We start from the raw sequence: 19833 nt of genomic DNA on the forward strand, positions 1-19833 counted from the left end.
CAGCATCGACGGGTTCTACGACAGAAAATTCGGAGCACGCTGGCCAGGCATGCACGACGCCCGGTCAGACTACTAACCATGGAGGAAATTGATGAGATTCGCCAACGACCGATGCTAGATCTCTTGTGATTCAGCCATCCCAACAAGCCACCCAAATTTTCCCGCTTAGTTTTATGCTTGGCTCACATTGACCAGCTTAGGCCCCCATAGTAGATATCTTTGTTTTGTACTGTTGTTAGGTTATTTTGTTACTCCGACTTTGTATCAGATCCACCACTTTGTAACTTTCGGGTCTCATAGGTCATTATGGCCTTTTGAAGACGTTAATATAACATTTCATTTCTCTTGCTTGATAGTGCCTCACCTATGGTGCTTCATGTCCAGAGTATAAAGTGAAAGTCTATTAGCTCTCTCTCGCACACTAGTGATTTGGCAACAGATTGGCAAAAGATGGACAACATCCGAAGGCCTGCCAAGCCCTATGCTTGCCAGAGCTGCGGGATTCTTCAAAAAGAAAAGGCTGACTTGAGGACTTAGGACCTTGGCCACGAATAGCCAGAGATGTGTGCAGACAAAACAGAAATTATAGCCTCCAACCCAAGCCCTCGACCAAATGCTCAGGCCCTCTAATCGAACAGGAATTGCACTTACAAGGTCATAACACTCGCATCTCGGTTGTTGCTTTGACAGTTTTTGTCTTTGCTTAACTGCCATGTTATTTTCAAAGAACAAGCTTTCCCACTGCATAACTACCATCTAATAAAGCATTCAGAAAAGAGAGAGAGAGAGAGAGAGAGAGAGAGAGAGAGAGAGAGAGAGAGAGTACAATAGCAATGGCTCGGTGACTGTTGTGAAGACAAACCCTGCAATGATCAAATAAGTGGGGTGTTTATTTCTCAAGTGCATTGGCACCTGTAAAATAAAGTCAAGGTAAGCAAGCTTGCTAGGAGAAATAAAACATGTATACGAGCCAAAAAAACGCCAGTTACCAATGGAGAAGAGGGACTCAGCGAAGTTGTAACCTTCATCTCCTGTCCATCTCTTAGCACTCCGAGAACAGCCTTATCACCAGTGAACCTGCAATGCAAATTTATGGATTCAAACAAAAATTACTTATCAGCAAATACACTTAATAAATGATTCATATGCATTAAAACTCGTTTATAATCCTTGTCGAACGTTTGGAAGCGTTTGAAAAACTGGAGTTTGAAATCTGGTTTCAAAATAGACCAAACTTGACTTTGAAAAAATGGGGCTTTTATATATTTAGGGTAGTCTTTTGAGCTTTAAACCCCCCATCCCCACCAATTGAGTCTTTATTTTGCCGTATCTTGAATTAATTCTGATATTTAGTGGCATTCTCTTTGTTAAGATGATTGATGCTACTCTTTTTAGAGTCAACATTCGCAATGATCTATCATTCACAACTATCTCAATGCTCTACGTTATCCTGTTATGAAATGCTCATTGCTTGCAACTCCTTTATTTTAATAAATAATGAGTATCTTTGACTTGAATGCAACATAATTCTCGTAAATAGTATTAAAATTAGGGTAGCCTTTGGTTCAGTCTAGGAGTACCAATCAAACTCGTTTACATTTGCATTCGACAAGACTATAAGTATAAATATAAAGATATGTATACACGAACACACGTGCGCGCACACACATACACAAACGCACATATGTAGAGTATACGTATATATATGTATACATATACCTATACATACACATACATGTGTGTGTGTGTGTGTGTGTGTGTGTGTGTGTGTGTGTGTGTGACATTACCAAGAAAAAGAAGTGTGTGTGTATGCAAATGGAAAAGAAAAAGTGCTTTTGTCGCAGACAAAATGATTGATTCTTTGTTATACGATCCCTCGTTTTCCAACTTTCCGATTGGTTTTCCACCTCAACTCAAAAAACCATACATCTTAAATATGCCAATTATGCTACTTTTTTGTGAGTGAGGATAAGGTTAGATCTTTAACCGTTCCATCCATTTTGGTTCCATATGTGAATAGTTCTTGGACTCCACCAAATAGCGTCATGCAACTTTTTCCTTACCTTTTCTTTCCTTATGTGCCAAAACTTGCTCATGTATCAAGATCTCATCAAGGTCCTCAAATTCTCGTTGATCTTCATTTGGTATATCTTTTGGCACATCACCCACAAAGGGTCATAGAAGACTCACGTGAAACACATTATGAATCTTCTAAGTGTCAGGCAATTTCAGCCTATAGGCAACATCCTTGGAAAGGCCCATAGTAACGCATGCTGAGCTTGAGAAACAACCTTTCTTTGCCCTTCATCTTCTTTAACCTTGCCTTTTCAAACCGCAAATGAACCTAATCACTAGGTGAAAAGAAGAGTTCACGACGGTGACGATCAACAACCTCTTTTTGCTTTGCCTGAGACTTCTCCAAGGCAAGCTTGGTTCTCTTATACATTTCATCCATGTTCTCTACATATAGAGATGCTCCAAAAATCTTGTCCTTTGTGTGCAAAATTGGAGGAACCTTTTCACCACCCTCAACAATTTCAAAAGGTGCCTTACCCGTTAACGAATACACCGTATTGTTGTTTGCATACTTAAGTAAATACTATTCCCACTTGCCCTTATTATCTGACACATAGCATTTCAACACATCTAAGACACTAGAATTAGCCTCTTCTGACTGTCCATCAATTTGTGGATGAAATGAGGATGAGAACTCGAGCGTACTACCCATGTTTTCAAACAAGCTCGTCGAACGAGTATCACGTTCACTAACAATAGACTGTGGCATACCATGGTGCTTAAACACATTGTACATAAACAACAATGCCATCTCATCAAATTTTATATTTTTCGTGACGGGAATAAAATGGACCTATTTGCTGAACCTGCAAATAATGGTCCATCTACCATCATTCCTTGTCGACGTTCTCGGAAGATCAAAGATAAAATCCATAGTAATACTTTCATATGGCTTATCTAGAATAGGGAGTGGTTATAATAACCCTCGTGCCATTTACTTGTTAAACTTTACCTTTGGCAAATCCACTCCTCCCCTCAAACTAGACCAATTAGAGAATGTCTCGACCGCTTTCGTTGTTGCATCTATATCACGATGCCCTGCATAAAGTGGGACGTGACTTCCTATCATAACTTATATGTCACAATGCCCTAGTGACACATAGTTAGCCATGCATTATCATAAAACCATCCCTTAGGAGAGAGTGCTCATGGCGTTGTCTGCCATCTTGCATTTGTTCAAAGATTCTTGCAAAATCTTCGTCACTAGCATACTATTCCTTCATGTCATCAAGCTCATGATGATAAGGATTTGACATAGCTGAAATTTGTGGCTTTCTTGACAACACATCAGCCACAACCTTCTTCTTGCCTTCCACATGCACAATTTGAAAGTGTAACATAGAGAGAATGTTTGCCCATCGCATATTCTTTTCAGATAACTTTGATTGTGTCAAGAAATATCACAAGGTCTGATGATCTATTTGGACAACAAAATCAGCACCTAGCAGGTAGTGTTTCCAACTTGAAAGAGCATGAATCACGGCCAGTAGCTCTTTCTCATAGATTTGCATAGTCTTTTCTGGCCCTAGCAACATTCTGCTCTCATAGGCTACTACCCGACCATCTTGCATTTACATTGCACCAATACTATTGCCACACGCACCACATTGGACCTTAATTGACTTCCTAAGATTTGGTAAAACAATATTGGATCCGAAGCCATCTTTTCCTTTAAGAGATTAAAGGTTGAAATCTCTTTTTATGTCCATTTATAAGTGACTTGTTTCTCTTGCAGAGTATATAGGGATAAAACAACCTCCGCAAAGTTCTTGATCAGCCTTCTTTAGTAAAGAACATAATCCCAAGAATCTACGGACATCATGTACAGTCTTCAAGTCTGGCCATGTCTTGATTGCTTCAACCTTGGCACCATCCATTCGGACACCATCCTTTGATACTATGTGGCTTAGAAGGTGGATCCCTTCCAAGAAGAATTCACTTTTCTTGGGGTTGATCAGTAACCTGTGACTGCGTAACTCTCCGAACACAATGGTCAAGTGACGCATATGCTCCTCTTCATTCTTTGAATAAACTATCATGTCATCAAAGAATGTGCCGACAAACTTTTGATGTGGGTGGAAAATCCAATCCATCATCGTATTGAAAGTAGCCGTAGCATTTGTAAGACCAAATGGCATCACTAGAAGCACATAAAGACCAAATGTCGTTCTAAACGGAGGCTTGTGCACAATGATCAAGGTGGTACCAAACGTACTGTACGTGGTGTATATGTACGTATTGTACGTTGTTCGTACACGAAAAAAAATTATGTACATAAAAATACGTACTCTTGTAAAAAAATCGCAAAGTACTAAATTTTCGAGGACATTTCCAATAAAAAACAAGAGAGAAGCCAACAACTTATACAGACATTCAAAGACATGTTTTACAAGACAACCACATACTGTGTAACTACTGCAAGAGACTTTAAAGTTAAGACGACATTGATAATTGAACAAGAACATCAAAGCTCAAGAGTCAAATGAGATCTGAAATAACAATGAACAATGAACACACCAATACTGAAAACATCAAATCACAAAGTACCATCGCCTACAAGGCCCATGCCATGACAAAAGGCTCATCATAGAGCGTACAAAGGTCAGAAATAAAATCATCCTACTCAAAAAGTCTGTCTACATAGTAGTAGAAAGCACTAAATAGCTAGCCCATCATCTGTGATGGCCCCATCCTCAAAAATCATCATCAGATGCAGATAAAGACTCTGTTGAAGAGACCAAGTCCCCATCCGTCAAGACATTCCCCTCTTCGTCGTACTCTGGCTCTGCCATCACGGACACGTGTGCCTGATCTAGATCATCCTCTACTACATATGTCGAAGCCTCAATGAGACGGACATCCTCATTTGCCTGTTTCTGAGAACAAACAGCAAGCTTCCCTTTACGAAGGCTCTCCCTTCGAGTACAGTTTGGGTCTGGAGCATGCTCACGCAGAGGAATAGCCAAAGCTCGTGGGTGTGACCTCGTCACACGCCGATCAACACTCTTCAACTCCCTGTGAAGCAACCGAATAATCTCCTCCTGTTCATTCCTGATCTGCAGCTCCACCTCGGCTATAGCACTAGGATCTGCCACCATCTTCACGCGTGTTGGGTCCGCCTGTTGAAAATTGAGGAAATATTATTTAGTATGTACTAAGTACTCAATGGTCGAGTGTATCATGATTCATGATTCAATCAATCATGTGAAAATTAATAGTGGATCTGATTGGGTGTTCCCAAAGCGTTGTAGGCTCGCACAAGCCTCATACTTTCTCGGCAATAGACTAACTTCTCTAGTTGAGAAGTGCTGAGACAATTACGGATGAAGTGGTCACTAGTGTAGAAGCGATCTATCCGCGATAGATTCACTCCTCCCACTCTGCGGTTTGATCTAGAGAAGGCAAGACTGTCTGGGGGCCTCACAAAACCTGAGTGCTGCCATGTATCCGAGACCCTCAAAGTCATACAAAACCTCTCCCAAGCAGCCAACTCGACTCCATGCACAGTAGCATGGCTGCCACCAATTCTGTCAGAAGGGTCCTCCAACATGTTGAAGTCCCCTCCTATACACCAATGATCGGCCTGCGGCAAAGACTCAACAATCCGTGACCAAAACTCTGCACGAGCACTCGCCACATTGGGCGCATAGATGTTCAGGAAGCCCACAAGGCCACCTTGAACCTGCATAGTAATCCACTGAGCCCTGCCTGGCACAATAATCCCTCTACCTACAATGGTCTGCTCTAATGAGTCCGCAATAGTCATACATACCCCTCCCTTGATGCCTCCAGGTCCAAAAGCAGCTGACCAAAAGGTATCATACTGTCCAAGCAAAAACTGACCACAACGCCGAATGCGGCTCTCACATAGATGGTGCTCCTGAAGCATAAGGAGATCAATCTCTCCTCCCACAAGGCAACGCTGAAGCTCTTGACGCAATCGGCCCCGCTGTCGCTAAAACTGGGACCCACCTAGTCCCTGCACGTTCCATGAGACGATCCTCATGGGGAGCGAGAGAGAACAGATGCTACCACAGCAGCAAGACGGAGGCAGGCTTGGATGGGGAGTAATCCGCATCCGAGCGGCCTCTAGATAGGCGTGACTGCAGTGAGTGCCTAGCCCAAGCCCAAGCAGAGCGAGTCGTACGCAGCACAACCTCCTCTATCCAAGAGTCCTCATGAATGTATACATAGCAAGGCAAACACTGCGTATCAGCAAAGAAGTACACCACAATGTGCCTACATCCTGCGGAGTCTGGGGGTGTCACCGCAAACTTGGCCAATGGCCACAAAGTCTGCAGCATATCTGTAACTCCAAGTTCTCCCATGTGGTGAGAGAACTCTAAAACCTATGTATGCAACCATCCCACCACTGAGTCAAGGGACCACTCTGTCTCGGTCCTACCACAGAGGGGGAAGAAGAAACCAACTGCTGAGTCCACGGCCTCTGTCCCCCTAGCGGCGAGGAACAAAACATGGACCCTGAAACAAGCTGCCTCATGGTCTGCTGCGGAGTCAATTTATTTATAAGTGACATTTTTGCATCATTTTAGAAATCGTGGGATTTGTAAGTGGCATTGCTCTACCCAGTATTTATCCATATATAAGTTACCCTAGGGGTCACTTCTCGCCAATAAGTCAGTTGCCGTAGTACAAGTACCAGTACTCACGAGGACGTGGCAATTGCTAACTTGAGTTGTTGGTTTTTTCAATGATTTTTGTTTAATTTTTGGGGCCCTCTTTTTGAAGTTGCAAATGATCGGACATTGTATGGCCAGTGTGAAGCGGCCGACGACCGAGAGTTTCACCCTCAATCGAGAAGGACAGGTCACCACGAGTTGGTCGAGCTAATCCGCACTGGAATCTGAGCAGTAAAAGGATATCTAGGCTTAGTTCAAAGTCATTTAGGCCCCTCGCTACACGTATAAGTCAGTGGGTACTAGGGAATTAACTCAAAAGAGGCAATCTGGACAAATGGAGGCTCTAGATGCTTTTGCTAGGAGCGTCAGCAAGAGGGAGCGCCCATTTTAAGAGGGGGCTGATTTCAGCTCATAAGTGTGCTACAGTGTGTGTAAGAGTAGTGGGTGCACGTGATCACATCTTTAATGGAAAGCTTGGCTTCTCCCTTGCTCTATTGTAGCGCGACGATTTGCTCTCGCGCATCTCTCTCTTCCCTTTGCACATATGGTAATGCCCCCCTAGTTGGGCTTCTCAAATAACCATGTACAATTCGCGTGAAAACTCGTCCTACTTTTGACCTACACGTACTTTTGCGCCGTTATGCTGGTGAAATCAGGTCAAAAACTATGAGATCCCCAACCCACAAACACCAAAATTGGGATGGGGTCCTTGAAAGGTCTCTAGGCATATTAAAAGTCAAGAGTCTTTAAGTAAAAAAAGGTCCAGGGAATAGACCTTTACCATTGACAATGGCTTGGGTCTATAGCCCTAGAAGAAGACCTAGTCCTGTCTCACAGCGGAAACGGGACAACATCTTAAAAATCCAAGACTGTTCAGCCCTATAACTTCCACAATTTGGGCTAAGATATTCTCAATCAACGCTTTTTTCCCCTCTAACAAATGTGAGGGCACACCCGCTGGTGAACTCCTCTTTCAATTGGAGAAGTATTCTAAATGTTTTTAGTGCACGGGAATGGATAGTTACCTGACTAGCCACCCGTCCACGATTGACAACCTTAGTCAATCCCCTCTTACCACCCCACATTCACACATAATTCTTTTATTTCCTAATTACTACCACATGTGTTTTAACATTTAAAACAATGGATTCATTTTTAACTTTTCCGCACAGTAATTCATTAATACAAGTGATGGAAATCAACAATGAAAATAGTCTTATATAAAACAAACATCTTTAGACTTTAGATAAGATACGGTCACTTATAATATATCTTGACAACCCTGACATGTACTCCACTTGTCTCAAGCACACCTATACATGGGTGAAACAAATAACACCCTTCCTTATTTATAAACAAAGTGGAAACCCATCCCTCAAAGTTCGGCACGTCTATACGCCAAACCAGTTGCCCATACAACCGGACAGTTTCCCTAGGATAAAAACAATATCCCAAGTAGTATTCATAAACATACACATATAGGAGAACCTACATCGACATAAAATCTAATATCTAACCAACCCAAATGATTTTCTCATATTAAACTGATCACTTAATGTGGGAGAATAAACGGGAACAAGGGTTAAGATATAGACATGTGCTTAAAGATCTATCTCAACATGGGGCCAAATGGTAAAGGGGCCCAAATGAGAGATATTCTATCAAAGAGCAAGGCTAACCAATGAAGCATAAGACCTTAGGGTTAGCTTCATTGAAGACCTCCAATAGTTAGTGTAAAAGTCCTTTGACCTTAGGTAAGATAGGGCTCTGCTTGTGGTGGGAACCCGGCCCAAGCTTTAGGTGCTTGTCGTGCTTGATGACTAAGGTGCTAGAGGACTGAGGTGCTTGATGATTGAAATGCTTGAGGTGCTTGTCATGCTTGAGATGCTAGGGCTGTACTTGAGGTGAGAACCCAACCCAAGCTTGAGGGGCTTAAGGGCCAAGCTTGTAGTGGGAACCAAACCCAAGGTTGAGTGGATTGAGGTGTGAAAAAGTCAATGCCAATCCCTACGAGGGGGCGAGGCCTACATGCAAGGGGATGAGAGAGAACACACACACTCACACAAGGCGTACCTAGTACAAAGAAAGCAAAAGCGAAACTTGTAAAATTCCTCCTCATGTTGCTCTCATGGTGTGCCTGAAGCCTATTGGTTGGCCACCCAAGGGGTCCAAAGATAATTTAAGAGATTTAATTAACTGTCTTTCCATTTATCAAGTCCTCTCTCTCAAAGGGAAAAGGGGGACACTTGTCCCAAGGCTACTCTTGCTGCTTGTAATGCCTCCTGCTTGTGATTGGCTAGGCTTGGAGGGGTCCAATGAGCTTCAAGCATGAGCTACAGGGAGGGTCGACCAAAGCAAGCTAGGGGACTCTCATTGTACATTGGCTAAGTGCAAGAGCTCCCTCTCCTTCTCCAAGCAGGTAGAGGTTGAGAGCCTACACTAACACTCTTGGCTGTGGAGAGCAAATCCAACCAAGAGCCATGGTTCAATGCTTAAGCTTGCCATCTTCATTACTATGCTATTATGTATGCTAGCAAGAAGAGTGATGTTGTTATGTATGCTAGCAAGAAGAGTGATGATAAGTGAGCAACTAATTCTTTCTCCTATGAAATTTTTCTTCTTCCTCTTCCCTACCCTCATTCCCTGCTAGCTCTCTCCACCTTCGAAGGTGTTTTGTGGCCCTCGGACTGAGCCTTGGGATAGTTAAAGCTTTCCACAAAGTTTATGTTACGCTTGTGATGCATGAAGCTTTCCATCTTCATTGCATCACCTAGGTCACAAGGAACACAAAGATTTTATTGTAACAAGTCTCTCTTAATGGGAGAAATCATAATACAAATGACTGGTTGGAGGGGGGACCGGCTCCACATAGATCCAATCCTCAATTGTTATCATGTTCTCTAAATTCTCTCTCTTGCAAAAGTATTGTTCATGCCAAGTTAACTACTTGCTACTTCTATGTTGTTATCTTCAATTATATTCACCCGCTATGCTCACAAAGTAATTTCTCAAAAGTACTCTCATTAATTTCCACTACTCTCAAGTTAATAGGTCAATTTCATTACATACATGGGGGAAACCAACTCATCCATGGTTGACAAGCCATCATTACTCATCACCTGAAGTGAAAATAATCCAAGAAATAAAAGGTGTCTTAAGACAAACTGTCTTAAGAATGACCAATCATTCTTTCCTAAGTCAACCAGCCTTAACCAAAACAAATCATTCCTAACTAACAAACAAGTGCACGTCGGTTTCTTGAAAGATATCTTTCGTTTTCAGCCAGTTTTACTTTTCCTAATTCCTTACTCTCTCTTTTACATATGCAATGTTTAATATTTAAAGAAAAACTTGAATTATTCAAACTTAAATTATAAAGAAGACCCACCTTGGACTGGTCAGGTGTAGCGTGGATAGTGTGTCGTGCTGTCTACAGTGGGTGCTTCTCAGTGCAATGTGCATGACATCTCACTCAAACAGAATGAAAACACAGGAAACAATAGATAACAGCAAATCAACAAAGAGAGACAGCAGCAGACCAGAATATATGGACTCAACTATCTCAAAGGAACCAGTACAGACTCTGGCGTGGCAGCACACTCAACTCCAGCCCACAACTCACGGGTACAATGGAGGTCTCGAGGCTCAGATGTGCAAGGATGGTGCCGACATGTTGTGTGTATAGACTCGCTACTCTAGACGATGACGCTAGACCATATATGAAGAAGATGATAATGACGACCCAACAGCTACTACTAATATGTACAACTATATAGAGCTACCAACAACTCATTAATGTCAGCCATATAAGTCTATCTCCAAACTGAGTGGTGGTGGTGACCTGGCCACGATGTCCACTAGACCACCGTCCCTATCCTTGCCACGTGCCACTGCCCAGTCTAGAGAGTCCATCCAGTGTGAACCAAACCAAACCAACTGTACTAACTGTGTTTCCTGTGAAAGTGACATTGTGGCCTGCTATAGGTTGCCCGTCACAAGACCGCTCACCGTCTCGGTGAGAGGAATACTGAAAAACTGTGAAAGTAAACCACTAGGTACTGCATCTGTACAATGGTGAGCTTCTGATTCTGTCATCCAAGAGATAGAGTTGTGGCCACTGTTGCACCCGAAGTATCAGGCTCTAGTGGTCGAGCCATGAGATTGATGAGAAAACTATGGACTCTATGAGTGTTGTCCACAAACCGACTCTCAGCGAAAGGAGCAGCCACCTGCTGCTCAGCACATGGGAGTACCTGGCTTGAAGTGTACTGAGGCCACCGATTCGCACACCCATGTCGATGTGCGCCTTCAAAGCCGTCACAAGGAGCCGTTTGTGAGGATGACATGTGTGGTAAGGAGCCAAAGGTGCCAGGATGTTGAAATCCCTGAGGGTAATAGTCAAACTGCTGCTGTGATGGAGCACCTTCCCAAAACTCTCGATGATTGTGCTCTCCATATCCCATGGCCGTCTGTACTGATCTCGCGGGACGAGCCCACCCATATCCCATGATAGCCTCGGGCTGCTGCTGAAACCCCATGTCTCCCTAGACTAGCATGTCCCGAAATCTTGACATTTGAGCTTTGAGGTCATCAATTATCTGGGACTTTACATGCAAACCCTAACGCAGGGCAAAAATGGTAGCATCTCTATCAACAATGGCACTCTCTGCAACTCGCAAGCAACCTTCCATGGCCACATATGTGTGGTCGAGTGCTTTTGGTGGGTAGCTGCTAATTTCTTGGCACCAAGTTCAATCATTGCAATAGCATTTCTTGACTACTGTACGTTCTCTTCAGAGATTTTGAACAACGATGTAGAGTTTGTTCCATTGGAAGAAGCATCAGTAGCACATGGAGGTGTAGAGTGCCCAAGAGGCATTGCAGTCGAGGTCGGGGTGACAGTAGGAGTAGGATGCCCAAGAGCCACTGCACTGGAGGTCGGGGTGACAGTGGTAGTAGTTTCAGTGGGTGAGCTAGAGATAGGAGAGAATGGCGAGGGTACCACAAGTGGTAAGAAGAGTGTGGTCACTGTGGCAGGAGTATAGACGGGAGCAGTAGAGAAAGGTACCTAGGAGAGAGAGACCGCCTCACTAACAGGAGTGGGCGTACCAAGAACAGCGGAGCTCCCGACGGTCTCTGGCACTGTAGAGACGGGGACGGAGGTAGGACTTTGTGGAGGATGCGTCACCCGAGTTTGGCTCTCTAAAAATGGCAAAGGTAGTAGTGTCTCTGCCGTATCTTTTACCACTTTGACTCTTTTCTTTTGTTTCCTCTTTTGATCATCTATGCCAAGAGACTTTCTTTTTGCTTGCGATGGCAATGCTCCATCCTCATCCACTTCAAGAGGGTTGATATGGATGTTTATCACCCAAGCCAACAATGGCGCGGCAAAACATTGGAAGCTAGATTGTGGTGAATGCCCTTGTGCTCTAAACCTTTTCACCCTGGCTTGCAATGATGTAAAGAGGATCTGAGGAAACCCATAAAGTATGTTCTTGATTTAACACAAAAGACAATCACATTGTGGGAATGTGGTAGGTACTTCGCATTTCTTCTTTGGTCCTTCAGCATCTCTCACTAAAAAATAATATCTGAATACTGCTAAGATAGCTTTGTGATGCTGCAGATTCGGATGCTCCGGTTCGAACAATGCCTTGCATGCCTGTATGGTGGCAGCTTTAGAGAGCTTTGAATATGACCCACTACTCGGCTGCAAGGAGGGAAAGTTGGTCATCCCCATTGCATGTCCTAGACGCGCCGCTGTCAAAGTGTGTCCTCTCATTTTGGGAAAAAATTTCAGTATTTCGTGAATCATGCCGACGAGTATGTCATCAGGAAGGACAGCTTCAGCTAGCGATGTTACAGCCAAGTTGTCCAATTGGTCATGTGAGAGAACATCTGTAAGAGATGGCTTGGACTGCTGCATGTGAAAATTGAGGAAAAATTTTGTTTTGTGTTTTGTTTTATCAAGCCTGGCAATTTCATCATTGATCAGGTGACTCATTGCTTTCCTTTTCCCTTTTGGATCCTTCTCCTGTGCACTTGAGCTGCCACTGTCTGAGCCTGAGCTGGAATCTGCATCTGATGGCAAGGCCTTGTAACTTTCGTCAGATGGAGCACTAGACGTCATATCCGTGACCCCATGGCTGCTAGGATCTGATTCCGCTTTAGTTTCATAATTGGCTTGCCTGTGCGGTTGAGGCCTTTTCCTCGGCAACAGTTTTTTGCCTCCTCCCATAGCCACCTCATGACATTGATTGACGGACTAGCTATAGCAGTATACTTCAAACCCCAAGAGCATACATAGTTACCTCACTGCAAGCTAGATAGATACTAGCTAGATACTGTCAATCCACATAAGAGCATACATCAAAATATCCCCACAGATCATACATCAATCAATATGCAATCAGCCAACAATCTGTATACGCACACTTCTGATTTCTATTTCTAGTGCTGCTGAAACTTGGTCTACTGAAAATCTGAAAATCTGAGCGATGTGTGAAATTTGCAGATGGACACGAACACGAACGCTGGCAATTGTTGCCTGCTTGCAACTTGCAACGATGCAGCTACACGGGCTGAATAAAGGTGTGGAGGGCTAAATAGGCGGTTTGGTGCGCGAGCCCTGACATTTGGGAAGAGGCGGGTAGGGCCAATAGTGGGAGGGCGAGGGGTAAATAGGGACAAGGGGGCAAGAATTGGATAGAGGCCAGGGCGAGAGACGAGGAGTGGGTATGGGGGGGCGCGAGGCCAGGTGGGTTGGGGGTGAGGCCTGGGTAGGGGGCGAGGCCTGGGTAGGGAGGGGCTAGGCCAAGTGGGTAGAGGGTGAGGCCTGGGCAGGGGGCGAGGGGTGGGTAGGGAGGGGCTAGGCCAGGTGGGTCGAGGGTGAGGCTTGGGCAGGGGGGGAGGGGTGGGTAGGGGGGACGAGGGTGAGTGGGTAGGGGGCGAGGGGTGGGTAGGGGGACGAGGGGCGAGAGCAATATAGGGGGGCGAAGGTGAGTTAGGGACGAGAGTAGTACAGGGGGCGAGGGATCAGATATGATAGGGGGCGAGGGGCGAGGGTAGAGCAAAGGGCTGAAGGAGAAACTGAAGGAAGACCTGCAAGCTCAGGTGTAACAGGTGCAAAGCATGGAGTCACAGCTGGAAAAGTTGCAAATTATTTTGAGAAGAGAGAGAGAGAGAGAGAGGGTCATGAATTAGTGGATCCTAGGTAACAGCAACATTGGTTGCAGAGCAAGAGGAGAGCAGAGAAAAGGGCACGACAGCTGTCTAAGGAGTTGGTGTTGTATAGGGAACATGTAAGAACCATGCAGGATGCTGTTGTAGCTTGAAGAGAACAACACGAGCTACCAACAGAGATCTTTGAAATGCACGTGCTTTACCTTGTAAGCAAGGAGTATCGATGCTGGTGAAAAGTGAGTTGATCCAAACAATTAAAAAGAACACATTGAATCATAGGAGGGCTCACCACCCAAGTTCCATAAATGAGAGGGAGGGATAAAATGGATGCAGACAGTAAGAATAGGCAAGTTTTTTGAGGATAACATTGATTACAACTCAAGTAAGAAAGACTTTAGAAGAGGGAAAAGGTAAAGCTGGAGCGAGTTGAGGAGGGGACAATCATATGGTTGTTGGTGGGAGGGATAACTTCATCAAATTTCTAAAGAGTCAGGGCGAGTGATAGCACTTGATTCTGGATCCATTTACCAACGGCAAGGGAACACCTGCCAGAGTGACTACATGGACAAAAACCCGTGGCAAAATCTCTTGTACCATGAATAGCCCTTGCCAGGCTGGGACTAGCTTCTTAGCTTTTTTTAAGGGCGAGTGATAGCACTTGATTCTGGATCTATTTACCAACGGCAAGGGAACACCTTCCAGAGTGACTAAATGGACAACCCCCTGTGGCAAAATCTCATGTACCATGAATGGCCCTTGCCAGGCTGGGACCAGCTTCTTAGCTTTTTTTAGATACTTAGCTTGATAGAGTAGCACCACCAGTGTCCCTTGCGTTATTTTCGGCTTTCTGAAATGGCAATCATGCCACGCTTTGCGACAAAGTTGCTCGGCTTGTAGAGCATATGAAGCTAGCACCCTGCTTTCTTCTAACTTTGAGAGACGAGAGAGGTTTGCGGAAGCAATACCCCCTGTGACGCAAATGCTTCCCACTCTTGTTGAGCCTAAGTTGAACTCGTATGATGCAAGTGCTTCTAAACCGAAAGCTAGTTGGAATGGGATTGGTTAGTGGTTGCTTTGAAGGAAGTGCAATAAGCCCAGACTGTGCCAAGGATAGCTTGAGCCCAAGAAGTTGGATGCTCGTGACAAGCTTTCCTGAGAAGTGAGATTAGCACTTTGTTAGTGCTCTCGGCTTGCCCATTTGCTTTAGGGTAGTAAGAGCAAGATTTGCGATGAGAAAGCTTGTACTTCGTGAGGACTGTGGAGATTAGGCTGTGATGAAATGACTACCTCTATCACTTGTGATTTCCAGAGGGCACCCAAACCTGCAAAAAATACTTTCATACAAAAATTTTGCGACAATGACTACTGTATAGTCGATGGTAACCACTACCTCGTCCCACTTGGTTGCATCATCCGTCGCTACTAGGAGATTGCGGGGTTCAGCTGGTCGAGCAATTGGACCAACAATCGCTCAAAGGGCAACCATGCCATAGATACCTACAAAGGGCAATTGGATTGCTTGCTAGGCTTGGACGCACATCGTTGACAGACATCACAAATCTTGACATGAGCAATAGCATCTCTAAATAGATAGGGCCATCATAAGCTTATCTATAAGATTTTTTGCGCCGTGACGTGACGAGGGTAACGGCCACCTATAGCACCATTGTGTGCATCTTTAGAATGTGGTCCACTTCATGAGGGGAGACGCACCTACGCAACACATCATCTGGCCCAGATTTGTAGAGTTGTCCGCCAATCAGAGAGAGGGGTCTAGACTTCAACAAAAGTCTTCTTTTTGGCAAGAGAGAAGCATTCTCAGAATATCGGCCAGTAGAGAGCAGATGTAACACATCTCCATACCATTACGGGGTCGTGTCAACCTTAAAGAGATGACTATCCGGAAAGTCATCATCAACCTCAATATCTGGCTAACCTGTGTGTACGCGAGAGAGGTGGTCGGCCATGACGTGCGGCTTGCCTGGGCGGAGAACTACGTCGCAATCAAATTCCTGAAATATCAACAACCACCTCCAGACTCTTCCTGCAACTTGGGGTTTATTCAGAAGATAGCGCAGCGCATGATGATCCATGATGATAGTGAAGTGAGCCCCTACAAGTAATGAAGAAACTTTTGTAAAGAAAACACCATAGCCAAACCTTCCCTTTCTATCGTGTTGTAGTTGCGTTGAGCCTTGTGAGCAGACGACTGGCATAGTGGACTGGGCGATCTAGGTTAAACTCCTTGCTAGGCTAAGTCAAGACCGCGCCGATTGCAAATTGACTAGCATCAGTATGGACATGAAAAGGAGTGGACCAATCAGGAGCAACTAAAATAGGTGCCTCAGTTAGGCGCTTTTTGAGATGGGCAAAAGCTTGGGATTCAGTTGTGGACCACTGAAAGGGTACAACAACACTAGTCAAGCGAGTCAAGGGTTGGGTAACCTCTGCATACATGCAAATGAACATCCGATGATAACCTGTATGGCCTACAAAGCTTTGAACACCTTTCGGATTAAGTGGAGGGGGCAATCTTAAAATGGCCACTATTTTCTCAGGGTCAAGTGCTAAACCTTCAGCAGCACGACATGACCTAAAAGCATACCTTGAGTCACCAAAAAGTAGCACTTGTTTGGATTGAGCTTAAGGCGCGCCTCGCGACACTTCGAGAAGACTGCAGAGAGTTGAACCAAGTGCTCCTCCGAGTTTTCCACCGTGTGGAACATTGGGCGCCAGATAAGGTGGAAAAAACATGCATGAAGATTCTGAGATTGTCATTGAGTAGGGAACAAAATATGATGTAGACAGTACAATTGAATGAAGGAGGAGCGTTTTTCAGCCCAAAGGACATCCTTTTGTAGATAAAAATTCCCCATGGAGAGTAAATACGATCTTCTCAAACGTCAAAAACGAGCTCGCAGCTGCCCTCCCCCCTCGCGCTCTGCCCTCATCTGCTACGCGTAGCCCCCAACGCACCCCCCGCCCCACTGAGCGCCAGCCCCGCTGCCTATCCCACCCGTCCACTGCCTATCCCGCCCAACCCGCTTCCATCCAGCCCTCCCAATACCGCCAGCCCCGCCTCGCGTCCCCGCTTCTTTACGCTCGTCTTCTTCCTCGAGGTACTCGGGCACAGAAGGCCTCCTCTCGTAAACGACGATTCGCCACTCTCACACAGCAGCAGACACAGATGGAGGCTCAAGCTCCGCCACAGAGGGACTCCTCCGAAGTCCCCTCGCCCAACCCCGCTAAGCCCACCATTCGACTTGCTCTTTCACCGACAGAGCAAGCGAGCCTAGTTGCAGAGGTAGAGCGCTTGCAAGCGACTTCTGTCATCTGCAAGATTCTCGGCACCAGCCCTACCAGACAAGAGCTGCATGACCTTCTCCAAGCCCGCCTTCTTGCAGAGGTTGGCAAGATTTTGGACGTTCAGATCCTCGAACGAGGCTACTATCAGATCGAGTTTGAGACCTGATGGCGTCCAAGGTCATCGCCATGAGCCCCCTGACCATCCGAGCAGTTCGAGCCCACTTTCGACAATGGAGACATGGTTTTGACCCTGTTCAAATGTTTTGGTAGAGGAGGCAAACATTCCCATCTCCCTCTGCTTTCCTGGTTTGTGACGGGAGTACCTACAACTTTTATCTAGGATAGGCTCAATGATTGGGACAGTCCTGAAGACACCTTGCACGGCAGCCTCAATAGCTACCAAGGCGGCCGGCATTCCCTCAGTTTGTGTTCATGTTAGGGATACTCACACTCTCCCGAAGGTCATCCTTCTTCCTCAGGTGAGTGGGGGTTGGTTTAGACAAAGCGTGGAGTATTCGGGCATCCCGAATAAGTGCTTCATTTGTCGACAGATGGGCCATGTCGCGAAGGCCTGTCCACAGAGGAGGCCCCTGCAAGGGCTGGCCAGCAGCCACAGGTAGAGACACAGAGCACACAGGCAGAGCCACCCTCCGAGCCTAGGGCTCCAGGTGAGAAGGGATGGTAGCAGGTCCGTGGTCGACGATGGCAGGGGCCACAGTGATAGCCTAGCACTCACGGTGGTCCAGCGCCGCCTGCCCAGCAGCAGTGGGTTCCCACGGGAACCGATTTGGTCCTCTAGAGCAAGACGAGGTCCCTACTCCAGCCCCCACCTCAACTTCACTCTCGACAGCCCCCTCCACCCCCCTTCCGCATAACACCCCCCCCCCCCCCCCGCTTCCGCCGCATCTCCTTTTCCCCCCTGTACCTCTCTCAATCCCCCTCGCCCCTCTTCTCCCCCCCTCCCCCTGCTCCTACACTCCCCCCTCCTGCTCTAATTCCTCAGTCGACCCAGGGGGCAGGGCAATCCCGGGCTGCTAGCAGATCTCTTGGCAACGTCTTTGCCACAAGTTGCTTGGCGAGAGAGGGACATCCTTTCTTACGACCCCCTCTACAGGTACAGACGTCTCCATTTGCAGCAGTCCCTCGAGGTCTGCCGAGCTTCGACATTCGGCGCCGATGGGACTTCTTTGACTACGACTTTACACGCTTTCTTGGCGATTCCTCTCACCATGACGCAGGCTGCTTCAGGGCTCATGTTCTTTTCCTTGCAGCTAGGGGCATAGAGGCCTTGGACTCAGCGGTTGCCTGGTGCCTGTTCAATCCAAAAAGGGCGGTAGACTTTACTTCAAACCTTGATTTAGCTTTCACCCATTATTAGTCGTCTATTTTACCTGTACGTTCAAGACACGACAAAGGGGAGAGGGATACAGGCTGCTAGATTGCACCTGTATGAGTAGACCGACACCAGATTGGCCCCTAACTTAGGCGCCCCTTTCGGTATTTCTTTATTGTTCAAAAGAGGGAATAAACGTTGTGGATCCCTACAAGCTGCCCCGCACACACTTGGCTGAATTTCAACTGTTCCGGCCCGATTTCGGCAGCCTAACTGTACTAGGACCCTTCACAGTCAGTATTCCCACGCATTGACTGACTTTCCCGACGCATACGGGCACTTTGCAAAACCTGGCGAGAATCTGCAGCATGCTGAATTCTCTGTTTTCAGCCCTGAAAATGCGCCAGATCGCCTGTACAGCGGTCCCCTTGCGTCCCCGAACCTCTTGGGGGTATTAGGGTCCGTTTAGGGCCAAAACCCTAAACCTGCAAAAATACACAGCAGGCTGTAATTTACTGTTTAGGGCTCCGTTTTGCGTGCCGGTCACATCCGTAGCAAGTCCTCGAGCTCCCACACCTGTAGGGCTACTTGCCCTTTGAATCGGACAAGATTTCTGGCGTGAAACCTCTCCGAATTCACCTGTACCTGCGGGGGGATTAGCCGCTAGCTAATCCAGTACCTGTGCAAGAGGCTCTTACCTCGGCAATCGCGCATGAACCCACACAACTGTACATTGGTCAAATGAAGAGCCCACTAGAGGGGCATAACATACTGCCAAAGGGGAAAGAGAGGGCAGTGCATAGCATGCAGAGCATCACTCCTGGCACCGCACTGTACATAGGAGGGAAAGCAAGCACTCCATAGCTCTTAACCTGTGACAAATTCTGAAAATCAGCCTCCTCTCTCATTTTAGGCGCCCCCTCTCTGGCCAGGAGTAGCAGAACGCTCACATAGTGCAACATTGCACATTTTCCGACTTTGGGCATTCCCGGCTAAAAATATCTCAACTGTTGCGTCAGTTGACTTTGCAGCAGAGCAAGAAAATGTTCCCTTTGTCATTCCGGAGGTAATGACGTCAACACATTTTCAGGTCCCAAAATAGCAGTTCCCTAAATTTTAGGAGATGCTGCCATTGTATCTTTCTAGGTCATCCGACCCTCTTTGTACACTGCGGCCACATCCAAAACTGAAATGTAGCCTCTGTAGCAAAGGATTCCACTTTGGCTAGTCAATGACCCCACTTGGCTAACCATAGTCGTTGTCCAACCTTAGTGCTCTCTTGCCCTCACGCCTGGA

At 46.0% G+C, this 19833-nt stretch overlaps 1 protein-coding gene across 1 annotated transcript in view; it reads right to left on the minus strand.

The window, feature by feature from the left end:
- Nucleotides 1-19833, minus strand: part of LOC147440021 (protease Do-like 9) — a 214468-nt gene that overhangs the window by 17661 nt on the left and 176974 nt on the right. Inside the window, exons 15-16 of the mRNA XM_086485715.1 lie at nucleotides 990-1077; nucleotides 827-912 (exon numbers count right to left, since the gene is read on the minus strand). Of these exons, the coding sequence (XP_086341841.1) occupies nucleotides 827-912; nucleotides 990-1077 (174 nt within the window). The remainder of the gene's footprint in view (nucleotides 1-826; nucleotides 913-989; nucleotides 1078-19833) is intronic.

This window comes from Adiantum capillus-veneris, chromosome 16 (genome assembly GCF_014529385.1).
Source record: "Adiantum capillus-veneris isolate H3 chromosome 16, ASM1452938v2, whole genome shotgun sequence".
NCBI classification, from domain to species: Eukaryota; Viridiplantae; Streptophyta; class Polypodiopsida; order Polypodiales; family Pteridaceae; genus Adiantum; species Adiantum capillus-veneris.